Below are 19,201 nucleotides of genomic sequence, written 5' to 3' on the forward strand. Positions count from 1 at the left end.
CACAACTGAACTAATTAAAATACGGCGCGCAAATGGGAAATTCCCATTTGCGCGCCATGGCGCTCAAATGGGAAAGCGCTCAAATGGGATACACCCCCACAGTTTGTTGGATAGTTCGATTATTTTTTTCACCAAGAAAAAGCAAAAACAAGAAATTGGAAGACAAATGATAATAAAATAAAAAAGAAAACATAGAACAACACATAAATGATCAAAAACGTTATAAAAAAAAATCATCCTTTCAATCACGTCAATTATACAAATCAAAAACAATTAATGAAAATGTAATTATCAATTAAGTCGCTAGAAATGTAATAATCATTCCCGTCTGAGATTCATGTTTTAACATAGCACTATTAACACATTAATTCAAATCGTCACTTGGATTTCACGCGAATGTTTTTTGATGGTGTAAAGAGGAAGGACTTGAATAGATTGGGATAGAGAAGAAGCAGTGTTTCCACTCGGCATGGTCCAGAAAGAAGTAGATGAACCCAAAAATAAGTAGATTGGAAGTAGAAATGGTTTCAAATATGAGTAGCAAATAAGTAGGTTATGCATAAGTTGTTGGAAGAATTTGAACAAGAAATTAGACTTCCCGAGGCTCACATAAGGCTTTTTTCAGATGAATGACTTGAATTGTAGAACTGGCACAGAACTAGAAACGGATAAAATCAGATAAAATACCGGCAATCTAAGTCAAATGTGATAGGACCAAAACACATTTCAAACGCTTCTGGCTATAAAGGTGGAATTCACTTCAAAACACTGCTTCACATTTGAAATCTAAAGGTGAAACATCTGCTTTTGAATCCTGAAGCTGTCGCATTGGATTTAACCCGCTTCAAACGCTTTTTAAGCATATCATCAGTGACCATGTGGCTGTGACCGCTTGTTTGTTTTAGTTCAGACTTTGTCTGAAGAGTGATGCAAAGGGTTACACTGGCTAGCCGATTGCGCTTTGCAGTCTTGATCAATTTTAAGAGACTAAAGAGTCTTTCTATTACGACATTTGGAAAATGCAAACAGAAGAGAAATTTGACTACTTTCAAAGCGTTTTCAAACTTTTTACATCCAATCGGGATTTTTACACTTACGACATATTTCCAGAACAAAACTGGGTCAACACTTTCACATTCCATGCCATCTGAGGAGGGGGGGGGACTAACTAAAGTCAATTATCACTACTCCCTTTCAATGCTGTCTTTGTTCCACAAAGGAAGTCCAAAGGATGTGAAAAAAGGTTACAAAGTCTTAGCTTCTCCTGGAAGAGCGAAAAACGGATTCACAAGCTCAACAAACTTGCATATTTTACCTTCAAATGGGAATCTTTTTTAAATTTGTGTTACTGCTTCTATGTAGAATTCCCTTGCAATACTCTTGAATTTTTTGCTGCTTTCGGCAAATTGGGTATTAGACATCAGATCCGAAAGACGGCTTTGGCGTTCAGACCAAGATACACATGGCCAAGCTTAAGGTAATTTTTTTCGTTGACCATGTCTACATCCTTGATATTTTTTTGGCTCCGAAAGTAGGAAGCAGTAAGGAAATTCATACAGAATGTCGTCACTACAGATTCTACTTCTTTTTCCAAGTTGATTCTACTTCTTTTTCCAAGCTCGTTCAAAAGAAAACGGAAATTCTTGTATCCTTTTTAGTTACCAAAAAACTTGAAGGGCAACTAACCCCTTTCGATGCTCCTTTTCCCCCAAAGTTAGCTGATCAAAATTTTAAAACAACTATCTTGTTCATCCAAGTTGGAAAGTCCAATAGCAATACATCTATGAATGACGCGACCCCCCCCCCCACACACACACACAACCCTTGGGGAAGGGGCTGTAAATTATGAAATTTGCCCATTGTTTACATATAGTATTTGTTATTGGGATGTATACAGAAAGTTTTCAGGTGGAGGGGGGATTTTCCACGGGGAGAGTTTTCTGTGGAGAGGGAAGTAGATTTCGGGAAAAATTTTCCATGCAGGAGGAGATTTCTGGCATGATTTGAAAAATAATCAGAAATTAAATAAAAAAACATGTTTTTTAAACTGGAAGTAAGGAGCAACATTAAAACTCAAAACTAACAGAAATCAATTCATAGTTGAGGCGGCTGCCCCTTCCTAAATACATCGCTCTTTATGCTAAAGTTTGACCCTTTGTCCCAATTCTTTAAGAACGACTCCTGAAACACATGGGCCGCTTAATTAGGATAAGAAGCTTTTTTAAAGTACTAAAAAAACTGTGAAGCGTGAAGAGTGAGTGACTGAGGAGGAAAGAAGCATCCTCATATATAGAATAATTTATTTTTGTTCTAGATTTTAATGCTTCTACTTACTTTCAGTTGAAAAAAAAAACTGTTTTTTGTTTAATCATGAAATAAAATTTGTTTCCTTAACACATTTCCTTCTCAACAGACCTAAATGTACATTATCCCGAAACCTCATAAATTTTTACAGCCTTCACATTATACACCTCTTTTGACGACCTTCATAAATTATGCATGCTGGATTGATTGGTAAAATTTATTTTTTCGTAACTTATTTGACTATCAGCATGATTTGTAATTTCGGGCATGTGCTATATCTCTTAAACCAACTTGGGGTAAGCAGTTGAAAATCAACACCAATCAGCACTTTTGAAGCTTTCAAAAGCTTTTATGAAACTTGAAACTTTCAGGTATTGTTGAGGGGGTTGTTGGACTAAATCAAAACACAATTTGGTTCATGCAGGTTAACAAAAGGGGCAATCATCATTATCTCAGAAACAGCTTGTATTTCTCACAGTATTAAATTAAAACTATCTGGGCATGTCGAGGGGATGTTGACCAAACCAAAAAGACACTAAGTGAATATTATTGCTGCTATTAATACTGTTGTTACTGCTGCTATCACTTCTACTACTCCTACAGCTCCTACTACTACTAAAAGGTAAATTTTTACAGTTTAAACTTTCCAAAGTTTGTAAAAATATACAAAGATATTTTTACAGTCTCTAAATGCCTGAAAAAATATCATTCTCGATACTATTAGTTGTTAATAATAGACCCATAACCCAAAATGCAATTTCCTTTTTTCCTTCTTCTGTGTAATTTTAAACTTAACCCGTTTATAATTTTTATCGTAGGCCTAGCGAACCCAGCCTGTTAGAGGAACATAAAGCTAATAGACTTGTTTCACCATTCCAAGGCTGTAAAACTTTGAAAAAAAAAAAAAACACAAACACACACACAGAAACATATTATACAGTTTCACTTGCAAGGAAAACATGGCAATAGTCAACCGATCACACTAGCAGCTGACACAGCTAATTATAATACAATTTCACTGATGATCGAAACATTTTTGTCTTGAACCGGTAAAATTAATTCATTGAACCAGTTCACTTTGAGTGTTGCTAGAGGTAGTTCGTTTGCACATTGTCGGAATCGTAATTATAGTTTTTTGTTTTTTTTTCGTTATTTTTTTTTTTTTTTTTCGTTATTTTGCCAATCATAGTTTTATTATTAATTATCTTTTCTAGGTTTTTTTTTTACTCTTGACTATTCTAAATCTGGCTGCTTTAATTTTTCTTTATAAACATTTGTGTTTTTCAATACTCAACTATTCGTCATTTACGATTGAAAAAAAAGCGAAAAATGAACTAACTTGAAGCGATCGTTCTGTTCACTTAAGCCTGCTCAAACCAAAATTTATTAAGGGCCAAATTAGACTAAAAAATAGATTCTAATGGTTCATATATTCCCCAAAAATAGAATTCTCTAAACAGTAGATCTTAAAGATGAACCGTAAAATCTTATTCTATTAGAAAAAAAAACGAAATATAAAAATTTTAAACAGTAGCGGCTAAAATTTCGTTTTAATTATTTGCGTTCCGAAAATCGTCTAGAGTCAGATAGAAAAATACATATAAGAATATATTTCAGACAGGGAATAAAATTATTGTGACAAATTTCCGTAAGACTCAGCCTCATCTGCTGCATTGTCAAAAGATATGTTCTAATTTGATTTTTGTATGACATTCCATTGACAAACTTTTGAAGATAGATTACAAGGGCTGATTTGTTTTTTTTTTCTTATGAAGGGGAGGGAGAAAGAGATTGCAAGGGCTGCAAAGCAATGGAAACATTAGTGATTTTTCCATTACAAACATGCACCAAATTAAATATATAAAAAAAATGTAATATTTAAATATTTCCTTTTTGGATAAAATACAATATCTATTTCATCCTATTATTTCATAATAAAATATTATATTGCCTTTTATTGCGTTACATTCAATTCTTTATTATTCTGTTGCCTCTTAATCATTTGTATCTATTTGTCATGTAATATTTTTGTGACACAGTTAATTTTTATTCTTCTAAGTCCCATTCTTGCAGATATTGTGTATTAGTGATATTAGACACTGCACTTAGTGTCTTATTATTTGCGATCCGGTTCGATATGACCTAGCATGCAGAGATACCACCAATAGTACCAAAATACCACTTTTAATACTTTCTGACTGAAATAGTACTTTTTGAATACCTTCTGCGAAAGTAATACTTTTTTAGTACTGTTTCGTGAAAGTAGTACTTTTTTGCGCTAAAATGATATTTAAATAACTTTTTAAATCAACTGCTTTATTTTGCATCTGCTATTAGGGGCATTTAGAATCGCACGGTATACTTCACAATCTCAGACCTGGCAGGAATGTTTAATGTATTTTGAATGTGATATAACCAACTAGTTAAAAATTTTCAAATAAATGAGTTTTATAACACACTTCGTAGTGTGTGCCAACTACTGTGCAACCCAGAACAAGTAAAGTCATACACATTAGCTCATACTTGATTTATAACTCACTTTATTCAAATCAAAAACTCAATCTATATGATTTAAGGGCAAAATTGGTCCCTGCCCCCTCCCTCCAACACTCCCATTGACCCCCTAGCAACTTTTGAGCAGCAGTGTATATTGCACATTAATTGAAGCAAAACATACTAGAATTTTCAATATGTATGATTGGAAGTACAAGCAGGGTCCAAGGCCCTTATTAGCCACACCTACCCGACTCCAAAATTTCAGCGTAAAAGTTTAAGTTTTTTTGCCACCGATTGGTTTAAAATCTAGGGGGAAAGCATGTTGGACAAATGGGACATACAAATGGGGATTTTCAAACAGTTCGTGGTAAAGAACTGTAAGTAAGTAGCGACACGGCTCAATAGTAACCGAAACTCTAAAAAAGGAAATTTTGATACCAGTAGATACATCAAAAGAATTGAATTTTTATGCTGATTTCAAATATATAAGTTTCATTAAGTTTTGTCTTACCCATCAAAAGTTATGATCCTGAAAAAATTTGCCGTATTTTCGAAAAAGGTGGAAATACCCCCTAAAAGTGATAGAATCTTAAAGAAAATGAAATCAATAGATTCAGCGTAACAAAAAACCCTACTGTAGCCTAGATGTTTCAAGCTCCTATCTGTAAAAATGTGGAATTTTGTATTTTTTGCTAGAAGAAAGATCACGGATGCGTGTTTATTTGTTCGTTTGTTTTTTGTTGTTTTTTTCCCCAGGGGTGATCGTATCGATCCAGTAGTCCTCGAATTTCGTCAGAGGGCTCATTTGGACGTAAATTAAAAGTCCTAGTCCCCTTTTTAAGTGACCAAAAAAATTAAGGGGCAACTTGGCCCCCTCCCACGCTCATTTTTTCCCGAAGTCATCCAATCAAAATTTTGAGATAGCCGTTTTATTCAGCATAGTCGAAAATATAATAAATAGTTCTTTGAGGATGTCTTAATCCCCTAAAGTTCCCGAGGGAAGGGCTGCAAGTTATGGACTTTGCCCATTGTTTACATATAGTATGGGTTATTGGGAAGCATACGGAAGTTTTCAGGAGGGATTTTTTCTGGTGGGGGAGGGGGTTGGAGGAGGAGGTTACGTGGGAGGGTCTTTCCATGGAGGTTTTTTCCTTGGGGAAGGGACATTTCTATGAAGAAGGCACCGGATTTCCTAGCATTGTTTAAAAAACGATCAGAAATTAAATTTAAAAAAACAAGTTTTTTCAACTGAAAGTAAGGAGCAACATTAAAACTTAAAACGAACAGAAATTATTACGTATATGAGAGGGTTCGTCTCCTAGTCAATACCCCGCTCTTTAGGCTAAAGTTTTTTTTTAGTGCTTTAAAAAGAGCTATCTATTCTAATTAAACAGCCTTTATGATTCAGTGATTTGTGATTCGAACAAAATTCAAACTTTAGCGTAAAGAGCGAGGTATTGACTAGGGGGCAAACCCCCTCCTATATGTAATAAGTTCTTTTCGTCTTTGATGTTGCTCCTTACTTTCAGTTGAAAAAAACTTGTTTTTTTTTTTTTTAATCATTACATCAGAGATGACGTCTCTGACTTTAATACAAAAGGGATCGGATCTTTTTAGAACTTCTTGATACAAGCAATGTGTTCTAAAGAAACTGAATCAATGGATTTTAATCTACCTTCCATTTTGAAATCAGTTCCCAGATTCCCTTGAAATTGGGTGGGCAAGCACCCAATTCTAAGGAGTCTAAATGCATGAAATTTTTGATCATTGGCCTTTACGGTCCAGTTGTTAGGTTGCCTTGTTAGGGGATTTTTCTTCTATAGCAGGGAGTCAATCGTAAGCAGGAATTGTAATGCATGTTAATGATCAGGGATAAAAGGATACATGAATGTGCTGAAGCATCTTCCAAAAAGTATTGTTAACTTATAAGAGTGGAAACTGGTGCTTCTGTCGACAAAGAAAACATCCACGCCATCTATTGTTTGGCGTACCCTTGTACTTTTTTCAGTGTAATAGTATGGAAAATTAGTTTAATTGGTTTAATAGGTAAAATAATGCAGTAAGCGTTTGATTTCCCTTCGTGACAGAAAAATAATTGCAAAGCTTGAAAAGATTTTAAAAAATACCAAGCACTAGATGGCATTGGTGATCGTGGCTGCTTACATAGATACGCCACTGCAAGCCAAAACGCAGTGGTGTAGTTTTCAAATATGTAGTAATGCATTAATTTGGAACTGTTCTTTACTTCGGAGAAATTTAATAGATTATTTAAGGGGGGGGGGGGAAGTAAAGTGGCCTCATGGAGCTGCATTCTTAGAAATAACAACAAAGATTGTGGTAAATCTTATGTTTCTGGAGTGAGTAATGCAGAATTTATTGACCCGAAACTCGAATCTCGTCTGGCTTTATGATTGTGAATAAATAATCAAAAACAAGTTTTTTTTTAACTGAAAGTAAGGAACGACGTTAAAACTTAAAACGAACAGAAATTATTCCGTATATGAAAGGGGCTGTCCCCTCCTCAACGCCTCGCTCTTTACGCTAAAGTTTGACTTTCTCACAAATCTATTTTTTTTAAACAATGATAAACTTTAGCGTAAAGAGCGAGGCGTTAAGGAGGGGACAGCCCCTTTTATGTACGGAATAATTTCTGTTCGTTTTAGGTTTTAACGTCGTTCCTTACTTTCAGTTAAAAACAACTTGTTTTTTTTATTTAATTTTTGAACGTTTTTGAATTAATGCAGGTTTAGATTTTGGCTCACCGAACATGATTAATTACAACAAAAGTTTCATACTAATTTTGCTTTTATTTGGTTAAATGGCTTTCTCGAAAGTTATTTAATTTTATTTACGAATGTTTTTATTAGTAATAAATATACGTAACTTACGAATTAACTTACGTACAGAACTTCTATATTCATATATTTTTAATACGTATATTAGGGGGTTCGCCCCCTAGTCAATACCTTACTCTTTAAGCTAAAGTTTGAATTTTGCTCCAATTCTTTAAAAATTACCTCTTAAACACAAAGGCCATTAATTAGAATAAATAGCTCTTATGAAAGTACTACAAAAATTTTGGTTTTAAAGAGCGAGGTATTGACTAGCGGGTGAACCCAATCATATACGGAATATTTTCTGTTCGTTTTAAGTTTTGATGTTGTTCCTTACTTTCAGTTGAAAAACTTGTTTTTTTTTTTATTTAATTTCTCATCTTTTTTTTAATAATGCTGGGAAATCCGGCGCCCCCTTCATAGCAATGTCCCTTCCCCCATGAAAACTTCCTCCATGGACAGATCCTCCCACATACACCCCTCCCCCACTCCCCGAAACAGTTCCCCCTGCAAACGTCTGTATACTTCCCAATAACCAATACTATATGTTAACATTGGGTGAAGTCCATAACTTTCAGCCTTCCCCCAGGAGACTTTGGGGGTTTAAGTCATCCTCAAAGACATAGTTATCATATTTTCGACCAGCTGAACAAAATGACTATCTCAAAATTTTGACCGGATGACTTTGGGAAAAAAATGAGCGTGGGAGGGGTCCTAGTTGCCCTCCATTTTTTTGGTCACTTAAAAAGGGCACTAGAACTTTTAATTTCCATTCCAATGATATTCCAGTCCTCCCACGATATTCTATGACCATTGAGTTAATGCAATCACCCCTGGGAAAAAAAAACAAAAACAAAAAAACAAATAAACACGCATCCCTTATCTTTCTTCTGGCAAAAAATGCAAAATTCCCTATTTTAGTAAAAAGGAGCTTGAAACCCGTATAGTATGGTTCTCTTATACGCTGAATATGATGGTGTGATTTTCATTAAAGTTCTATAACTTTTAGAGGTTATTTCCCCCTTTTTTTCTAAAATCAGCCAAATTTTCTCAGGCGCGTAACTTTTGATGGGCTAGACTAAACTTGATGAAACTTATATGTTTTACATCAGAATTAAAATTTGATTCTTGTGATGTATCTATTAGTATCAAAATTCCGTTTTTTAGAGTTTCGGTTACTATTGAGCCGGGTCGCTCCTTGCTTACAGTTCGTTACGACGAACTGTTTGATTTTTCGAAATAAGTATCTCACCTTATTTACGGAGTTTGCTTGGAGCCTCCTTATTTCTTACATGTCTGGTTTATTTTTGAATTTGCTGCGTGACCTAGGACACCCCTCCATAATCAATGTTTGATTTATTCTAATAACTGCAATGCCTTTATATTTGGCTTAATCTTGATCATAAATTTGTATTTAACTCCTCAGTTAATTTTTTTTAATGTTTTTAGCTGAATTATAGAAGAAAAACTTAATAAGACCATTTCTCAGTTGCAGATAATTATTGTGTGCACATCATATTATTGACTGTAGTGTGTATCATTGTAATTATATGGTTGATGAATAGCAAACAAATCAGAAACCACAGATGGTACAATAAAAGTTGAGTTTGAATTAATAATAAAGACGAGCTCATGAATTTGCTCAAATAATTATTATTACCAACAGATAGTTTAACACAATATAGTTTTTTCGCTTTTGCATAGTATTTTACGCTATAACTGGTAAAACTTAATAGAAATGACCATAAGCACAATAACGACTAATAACAACGAGTTAGGCACAACTTTGGAATTTTGCTACACTGTGTCGAATTTATCAAGAATATCCATTTTGTATTTGGAAATATTTAAATGGCAAATAAAGCTAAGGCTCAATTGAACTCATTTTGTTGTTATTTTTTTTTTTTTTTTTTTTTTGTGTGTGTGCTGTATTCTGTTGATTACAAACTGTTCATTTAGCCTCATTTTTCCAGCAACAATAGCTGTATGATTACTCATGCAACAGAAAATGCAGTTACAAATATCAAGAAGGAAGAGGAACTTTCTAATATTAGGAATTTTGAAAAATTCAGCTTTTTATCTTCTGGGTATTCATTTGAAATTATCGAGCAGATGAGCAATTATATCCGTGAGAAGTCACAACTAAGACCGAGAATAGGCATCATTTGTGGCTCAGGGCTAGGTATAACAACTTTTTTATGCTTTCTCTCGACGTAACACCTTAACTTAGGTATTTTTTTTCCCAAGACCACACTGCCTTTCTATGATGAACAAATGAACATCCAAATGGGGATGAGTTCACTTATTAGATAATGAAAACAGATACATAAGTCCCGGTATTCCAACCACACATACAGCGATCATCATCAGCAGGCATACTGCTGATGACGATCGCTGTATTTGTGGTCCAAATATCCAGACTTTTGTATCTGTTTTCACTGTCTAATAAATGGACTTATCCTTATTTGAACATTTATTTGTTTTATTTTATGCTGGAAAATAAACAATCCAAGTTCCCTTTATACATAAATTTTGAAAATAGAATCCTCCCTTCTGTTAAGCGGGACATACTAAATACCATGCACTAATGTGGCTACCATCAGTGTTCTTATTGACCACTTACAGTACGAGAACCCTTACAGATGAGTCGTATTGAAACATCAACCAAAAAAAAATGTATATAATTTGTGGCTTGGCATGAAAAATCTGTTACGAATAGAAATGGAGGATCAGTTAATTTATTTCTAAGTATTGAAAACCAAATCTTTGCGCCTGTTAATCATATTATTCAGCAAGAAATGGCAAGAAGTTGCCTTCAGGGATAAAAACGTATACTTTCTTATTATGATCAAAAACCAACTAACTGTGATTATAAAAGCATTTCCGACAGCTTAGCGTGGTGGGCTGGAAATTACGGACTCTTACTACTACTACTACTAATAACAACTCACCGCAGCACCAAGCCGCCTGATGCCAACACAGCTAAGCACACTCCTCCTCCACCCCAATCTATTCAAAGCCTTTCTTTTTACACCCGCCCACGAAGTTCCCATTTCCTTTAAATCTTTCTTTATGACGTCCTACCACCCCAAACGAGGACGACCTGCTTTCCGTTTAGCCCTAGACGGTTGGCCGAAATGAACAATCTTCAGCAATATTAAATTCTTCACTTCCAAAACGTGCTCTGGCCACCTCTACCTTTCTTTCATTATAGCCCTAAAGAGCAGTATTGAACCACATTTTTCGTACAGCCTATTGTTTGAAATAAGGTCAGTCAGCCAGGTACTCAGAACAATCCTTAAGCAATTTCTCTGGAAAACATCAGTAGAGGGGACCCTAAAGCCCCCATTGCCCACCCCTGCTGCCACCTACAACTTTTTTTAACACCATATATTGACACGAGAACCACGTGGTTTATGGTTTTCTCAATGAGAATGAAAAAACAGGAATTTTCTCACTTGAAAAACCATGAATTTTGTCACATTTATGGTTGTTTTCATGGATGGATATGTGTGTTGTTCTATTTATTTGCTTTTTTTCTCGTATGTAAACATATTTTTTTTGATTTTTTTTTTTTTTTTTCATTTATAATTTTAAAAAAATTAATTTTCTCGCATTTATGTCTGTTTTCATGGATGGTTATGTGTGTTGTTCGATTTATTTGATGTTTTTCATGTCTGTTTTATGGATGATCCAGAAATAGTATTTGTTGTTGTTGCTCTCGCCCAAATGTTATGACATTCCCGGAAACAGTTAGATCACGTGTTTCCTTCTCAGCCAATCAGCGAGTCGGATACATCCTCCTTCTCAGCCAATCAGAGGCCTGCTTACATATTAGCGGCGGTGGGAATATAAGGAACGGGTTTTTTGCTATAGTTTTATTAGTGGGTGAATAGAATTCACTAAGTTTTTAGTTAGCAGAGTAATAACATGAGTGAACAAGTTGAGTTAGAAATATCCTTTTATTGCAACTGTTCTATTTGTAAAGGACATTTTCATGATTTTGAGTATTCACATGAACCTACTGAATGTTTAGACAGCATAGAGGCAGAGACAGATGAGAAGAATCTGGAGGAAACAAGAAGAAAAATTATATGTGACATGGAGAGAAATTTAGACCGATTGCAAGTAAGCTCAGATAAAAGAAGGATTGATATGATAGAAAAGGAAGATCAAAAGAAGAGACTGGTAAAAGAGGGCTTTTTCTATAACGTAAAAGACAGAAGTGAAAACCCAAAGAAAAATGTGTATAGTGCAAGATATAACTCGGATTATTATGATGATTATGCTCCAAGAGAAGAGAAAGTGGCCCTTCAAGAGACAACATAAGAGGTCATTCTACGAAAAGGATTTTAAACAACAGAAACCATGGTGGAAGTGTTCTCATATACCTTTTTACGATAAATCCCATTTTTGATATGCTTGATAAGTTTTATACCATAATCATACAATAAATTTGTTTCTGCTATTTTAATTTTCTCATACGCGTTATGCATAGAGTAAGAATACCTGCACAGACTTCAGTACATGAATAGTTCAAATTGATTAGATCATCCCATAGAGTGTTCTCAGTCCACAGCCAAGTTTTTTATCAAAGATAAAAAAAATTCGTAGAAGTTACGTGTGTAATTTTTTTTCTTAAGAAATCAATATTTAATTTTTTGTCCATGCTATTTAAATAAAATCATTATTCTAATCCTTTATTTATTCGTTAAATCAATATTTATAATACTCTTTAAATATATGATGTCAGGCTCAATTACTTGAACATCATCATCATCAGCATTATTTTCTACTAACACTATATTCACCAGAGGAGGTGGTATACACTCAACCTCCGGTTCAAGTAATTGAACCTCATCTTCTTCATCATTGACCATTATATCGATTAAAGGGGGCATGTCCTCAAATAAACCGCCGCGTACTCTCATTGTAGGTAAACTAGGGGCCAACCGCTCATCGTCTTCTATGTAAAGACGACCTGAAGGCCCCCGCCGTACCAGATCTTCTGACGTATATGAAAGTCCATCTTCAGTATAATGAACTTCCATTATATCGTCATCGGTACCTTCGAAGGCTCTACATGTACAGAGAAGTTCTTCCTCCTCCTCGGGTGTAATCTCGATGCTCTCGTTCTCTGCACATGTAGCTAGAAGATTCTCCTCCTCACTTTCTGTGAGCTCCCACTCGGTCCATACATCCTAAAAAGGTCGAGAACACTATGGTCAAAAGCTCTGTGGAAAGGTATAGTCTTCATGAATATACTGAGGGGTGTTCTATAAATGTAATAAACAGGGTTACTTATAATTTTTCATTTTATCTATAATTTTGTATGTCTAAAATTCATCAATTAGCCAGATGTGGGTTTTTTTATTATTTTTTACATACGGAGCGAGATTTAATGTCATTGATAGAAGCCTGTATGAGATTTAATGTCTGTGATAAAACCAGGAAAAAAACCTCTCCAAGAACTATGTTTTTCAATGAAAAGTAAAGAGCTATGACATTAAATCAAAGAGAGCAGAAATAAAGTTGAATAATTGCTTAAACGTAAATTTTCTGTAAACATACTTCTAATTAATCACTCCTAAAAAGGTAAGTCTAGACCGCTCATCCTCTATGGTGAGGGAAGCATGCACAGCTGTGTCCTTCTCGCTCGACTAGGTGCTGTAGTGAGTTGTTTTTAATAGGAGTACATTATTTTTAAAGATTTAAATGAATTAGATTAGTTAAACAAAGCTTATAAATAAAAATTCTATTAATAGTTAATTCTGTACCGACTACATAAATATTTAAGACCAAGTGCACCACGATGCACCATTGTGGTCTGAGAAATTCAAAAACTCAGAAACTCAATAAATAGTTTTTGATAATTTCAAGTCGATTACTATCTCAGAATTTTATTTCTACAACACTTAGACCTTCCTTAGGTTGAAGTGCTGTTTTACACCACAAAATGGTAGAAAATCCCACTTTACTTGAGTACATTATACGTTATGCCTCTTACAATTTATCCCCATTAGCTTGATATGTTATCTCGTGAGAAAAAACTATCAAATAAACACGCAGACTAAACTTGATGAAACTAATATATTTGAAATCAGCATTTAAAGCTGATTCTTTGATGTATCTATTGCTATCGAAATTCCGTTTTCTAGAGTTTCGGATATCATTGAGCTGGCTCGCTCCTTACTTACACTTCGTTACCACGAAATGTTTTATTAATTAAAAAACTTTCCTCAAAATAAGTTTTTCAAAGAAAAGTAAAGAGCTACTACATTAAATCAATGATGAGCAGAAATAAAGTTAAATAATTGTTCAAACGTAAACTTATGTCCAATGCCATACTAGTTAAAGTGACAAAAACTCTTTCCAACAAGATGACTCTTTTCAAATAAAAGAATAGATCTACTATCTCAAATATATGATTAAATAATAGCGAATATTTGCTCAAACTTAAATTTTATGTATTTCGGAAATAGTTTATTTTCTAACCAGTATATCTCCAAAGGCATCAATACATGAGTTATTCTAAGAGGTTTCAATTTCAGGAAAAAATTATATTTTGACAACTTATGACAATTTACCAAATTTAAAGTTTTGTTTAGTTTCAAGATGTTTTCTGTCACTCATCATCTTTTAATCATTCACAAACAATACTAAAGAAAACCACTTCCCCTGGTGGGTCCCCTCCTCACCAAATCATCTGATGTATACGATAGTCCAGATGATGTATAAGGAACTTCTACCACGTCGCTATAATTATCTGAACTAAAAATATCAGATTTAAACAAAAGAAGCTCCTCACATTCTGTGAGCTCCCACTCGGTCCATACATCCTAAAAAGGTCGAGAACACCTATGGTCAAAAGCTCTGTGGAAAGGTATAGTCTTCATGAATATACTGAGGGGTGTTCTATAAATGTAATAAACAGGGTTACTTATTATTTTTCATTTTATATATAATTTTGTATGTCTAAAATTCATCAATTAGCCAGATGTGGGTTTTTTTTTTTTTTTATTTTTTACATACGGAGCGAGATTTAATGTCATTGATAGAAGCCTGTATGAGATTTAATGTCTGTGATAAAACCAGGAAAAAAACCTTTCCAAGAACTATGTTTTTCAATGAATAGTAAAGAGCTACGACATTAAATCAAAGAGAGCAGAAATAAAGTTGAATAATTTCTTAAACGTAAATTTTCTGTAAACATACTTCTAATTAATCACTCCTAAAAAGGTGAGTATAGACCGCTCATCCTCTATGGTGAGGGAAGCATGCACAGCTGTGTCCTTCTCGGTCGACTAGGTGCTGTAGTGAGTTGTTTTTAATAGGAGTACATTATTTTTAAAGATTTAAATGAATCAGATTAGTTAAACAAAGCTTATAAATAAAAATTCTATTAACAGTTAATTCTGTACCGAATACATAAATATTTAAGACCAAGTGCACCATGATGCACCATTGTGGTCTGAGAAATTCAAAAACTCAGAAACTCAATACATAGTTTTCGATAATTTCAAGTCGATTACTATCTAAGAATTTTATTTCTACAACACTTAGACCTTCCTTAGGTTGAAGTGCTGTTTTACACCACAAAATGGTAGAAAATATCGCTTTACTTGAGTACATTATACGTTATGCCTCTTACAATTTGTCCCCATTAGCTTGATATGTTATCTCGTGAGAAAAAACTATCAAATAAACACGCAGACTAAACTTGATGAAACTTTTATATTTGAAATCAGCATTTAAAGCTGATTCATTGATGTATCTATTGCTATCAAAATTCCGTTTTCTAGAATTTCGGATACTATTGAGCTGGCTCGCTCCTTACTTACACTTCGTTACCACGAAATGTTTTATTAATTAAAAACTTTCCACAAAATAAGTTTTCAAAGAAAAGTAAAGAGCTACTACATTAAATCAAAGATGAGCAGAAATAAAGTTAAATAATTGTTCAAACGTAAACTTATGTCCAATGCCATACTAGTTAAAGTGACAAAAACTCTTTCCCACAAGAGGACACTTTTCAACTAAAAGTAAAGAGCTACTAAATCAAAGATATGATGAAATAATACACTTCGTTACCACGAAATGTTTTATTAATTAAAAAACTTTCCACAAAATAAGTTCTTCAAAGAAAAGTAAAGAGCTACTACATTAAATCAAAGATGAGCAGAAATAAAATTAAATAATTGTTCAAACGTAAACTTATGTCCAATGCCATACTAGTTAAAGTGACAAAAACTCTTTCCCACAAGAGGACACTTTTCAACTAAAAGTAAAGATCTACTAAATCAAAGTTATGATGAAATAATAACGAATAATTTTTCAAACGTAAACTTATTAGAGTGATAAAAAACTTTTTCCCACAAGAAGACACTTTTCTAGTAAAAATAAAGAGCTACCAGACTAAACCAAAGATATGATGAAATAATAGCGAATAATTGTTCAAACTTAAATTTTCTGTATTACGGGAATAGTTTATTTTCGAACCATTATATCTACCAAAGCTTCAATACCTGAAAAACTCTTTCCCAATAGAGGACACTTTTCAACTAAAAGTAAAGAGCTACTAAATCAAAGATATAATGAAATAATAACGAATAATTGTTCAAACGTAAACTTATGTTTAGCAATAAACTTATTAGAGCGACAAAAAACTATTTCCTACAAGACGACACTTTTTACGTAAAAGTAAAGAGTTACCAGACTGAACCAAAGATATGATGAAATAAAAGCGAATAATTGTTCAAACTTAAATTTTCTGTATTACGAGAATAGTTTATTTTCGAACCATTATATCTACCAAAGCTTCAATACCTGAAAAACTCTTTCCCACAAGAGGTCACTAACTAAAAGTAAAGAGCTAGCAGACTAAACCAAAGATATGATGAAATAATAACGAATAATTGTTCAATCGTAAACTTATGTTTAGCAATAAACTTATTAGAGTGATAAAAAACTTTTTCCCACACGACGACACTTTTCGCGTAAAAGTAAAGAGCTAGCAGACTAAACCAAAGATATGATGAAATAATAGCGAATAATTGTTCAAACTTAAATTTTCTGTATTACGGGAATAGTTTATTTTCGAACCATTATATCTACCAAAGCTTCAATACCTGAAAAACTCTTTCCCACAAGAGGACACTTTTCGACTAAAAGTAAAGAGATACTAAATCAAATATAGTATTAAATAATAAATAATAATTTTTAAAAATTTACCAAATGTTTATGAATAAAATTATTAGAGCTATAAACCACTTTCTCCCGTAAGAGGACACTTTTCGAGTAAAAGTAAAGAGCTAGCAGACTAAACCAAAGATATGATGAAATAACAGCGAATAATTGTTCAAACTTAAATTTTATGTCTTAAGGGAATAGTTTATTTTTTAACCATTATATCTACCAAAGCTTCAATACCTGAAAAACTCTTTCACACAAGAGGACACTTTTCAACTAAAAGTAAAGAGCTACTAAATCAAAGATATGATGAAATAATAACGAATAATTGTTCAAACGTAAACTTATGTTTAGCAATAAACTTATTAGAGTGATAAAAAACTTTTTCCCACAAGAGGACACATTTCGCGTAAAAGTAAAGAGCTACCAGACTAAACCAAAGATATGATGAAATAATAGCGAATAATTGTTCAAACTAAAATTTTCTGTATTACGGGAATAGTTTATTTTTGAACCATTATATCTACCAAAGGTTCAATACCTGAGTTAAACTAAGAGGTTTCAATTTCAGGAAAAAATTACATTTAGACAACATTTGACAATTTACCAAATTTTTAAGTTTTTGTTAGAACCTTGGGTATGCATTTTCATCATATTTTGCTTATTTTCGTTGGAAAACACACTGAAAAGACATATTATTGGACTCACATCAAACATTGCCGGATTTGCATTTGAAGAACCTTCCATTATTTTCTATCTTGTCCTCTATTTAAGCATATACTGACACTTAAAGCCTTTCAAAGCTCTTAAATATACTAACATAACGGTTATTTATTTATAAAATTGCGCATACTGTTGATTCATAAAAATAATTACCTTTCTATATATCAATTATCACTCACTAGAATTGCCACTTTTCACTCGCGGAGAATGGTTTCAAAACAATACTTCTTACATTGCATAGACTAATTATGTCAAACGAGACATCTTCAATGCAGATTAATTAATTGTTACGTTCGATTTTGTTTTGGACATAGGAGAGCATCAAAGTGAAGGGAGAATTTCTGTAAAACTATCAAATATTGATCAACTCGGTGATTACATACTTCTTGTGTAATCAGAAAAAAAACAAAAGAAAAATTGATAAAAGATATTTTGAAATATGGCCCAAAATAAGAGCTATTACAACTTAAATGACGCGAGGGGCGTGAAAACTATGGTTTTTAACTTTGATATGCAAGACTAGACAGAAAAGTCTATAGGAGTGAGGCTGCCACCCGCCTCAACCCTCGCTCTCGAAATCCCCACCACCCTCTTCCCCCAAACTCAAATTTTCCAGAGGATTTTAAAATCTCCCTTCCCCCAAACTCAAAAATTTCTAGGAACGAATTTTCATCGTATTTAAATATTTTCGTTGGAAAACCTGCTTGCCGAAACTATAAAAAAACAGAACTTCAGTAGCTAGTACGTATTTTCATCGTATTATAAATACTTTCGTTGGAAAACACACTGAAAAGCATTATTAAGAGATATATTAGGAATAATAGGTTAGGTTAGGTTAGGCTACCCTCGCTCTTTAAATCCCCCACACCCCTCACCCAATCTCAATATATATATATATATATAAACTATAAAAAAAAAACGGAACTTTAGTAGCTAGTACATATTTACATCGTATTTTAAATATTTTCGATGGAAAAAACACTGAAAAGCCATACTAAGAGCTATATTTGTGAGGTTAGGTTAGGTTAGGTTAGACTAGGTCTAAGAATAACAGGTTAGGTTAGGTTAGGTTACCCTCGCTCTTGAAACCCCCCCACCCTCCTCACCTCCAAACTCAAATTTTCCAGAGGATTTTAAAATCCTCCACTGAAAAGCCATATTAAGAGCTATATTTGTGAGGTTAGGTTAGGTTAGGTTAGATTAGGTTAGGATAGGTCTAGGAATAGCAGGTTAGGTTAGGCTAGATTAGGTTAAGTGGCCGATCCTCACCCCAGGGCCACAGGCCGAAGGCGGCACAGTCGGGGTATCCACCCCCAGGATAGGTTAGGTTAGGTTAAGTGGTCTTAACCTAATCCCAGGTTAGGTTAGGTTACCTAACCTAACCTGGGTTAGGGTTAAGACCACTTATCCTAACCTAACCTATCCTGGGGGTGGATACCCCGACTGGGCCGCCTTCGGCCTGTGGCCCCTGGGGTGGGGATCGGCCACTTAACCTAATCTATCCTAACCTAACCTGCTATTCCTAAACCTATTCTAACCTAATCTAACCTAACCTAACCTCAAAAATATAGCTCTTAATATGGCTTTTCAGTGGAGGATTTTAAAATCCTCTGGAAAATTTGAGTTTGAGGTGAGGAGGGTGGGGGGGGATTTCA

The 19,201-nt window shown here is 33.9% G+C and overlaps 1 protein-coding gene across 1 annotated transcript in view; it reads left to right on the forward strand.

The window, feature by feature from the left end:
- Nucleotides 1-19,201, forward strand: part of LOC148938655 (purine nucleoside phosphorylase-like) — a gene marked incomplete at its 5' end in the record, with an annotated part of 183,493 nt that overhangs the window by 105,063 nt on the left and 59,229 nt on the right. Inside the window, one exon of the mRNA XM_089107634.1 lies at nt 9,608-9,816. Within this exon, the coding sequence (XP_088963760.1) occupies nt 9,608-9,816 (209 nt within the window). The remainder of the gene's footprint in view (nt 1-9,607; nt 9,817-19,201) is intronic.

This window comes from Artemia sp. Qi Xiang Cuo, unplaced genomic scaffold (genome assembly GCF_049724085.1).
Source record: "Artemia sp. Qi Xiang Cuo unplaced genomic scaffold, ASM4972408v1 HiC_scaffold_3051, whole genome shotgun sequence".
NCBI lineage: Eukaryota > Metazoa > Arthropoda > Branchiopoda > Anostraca > Artemiidae > Artemia > Artemia sp. Qi Xiang Cuo.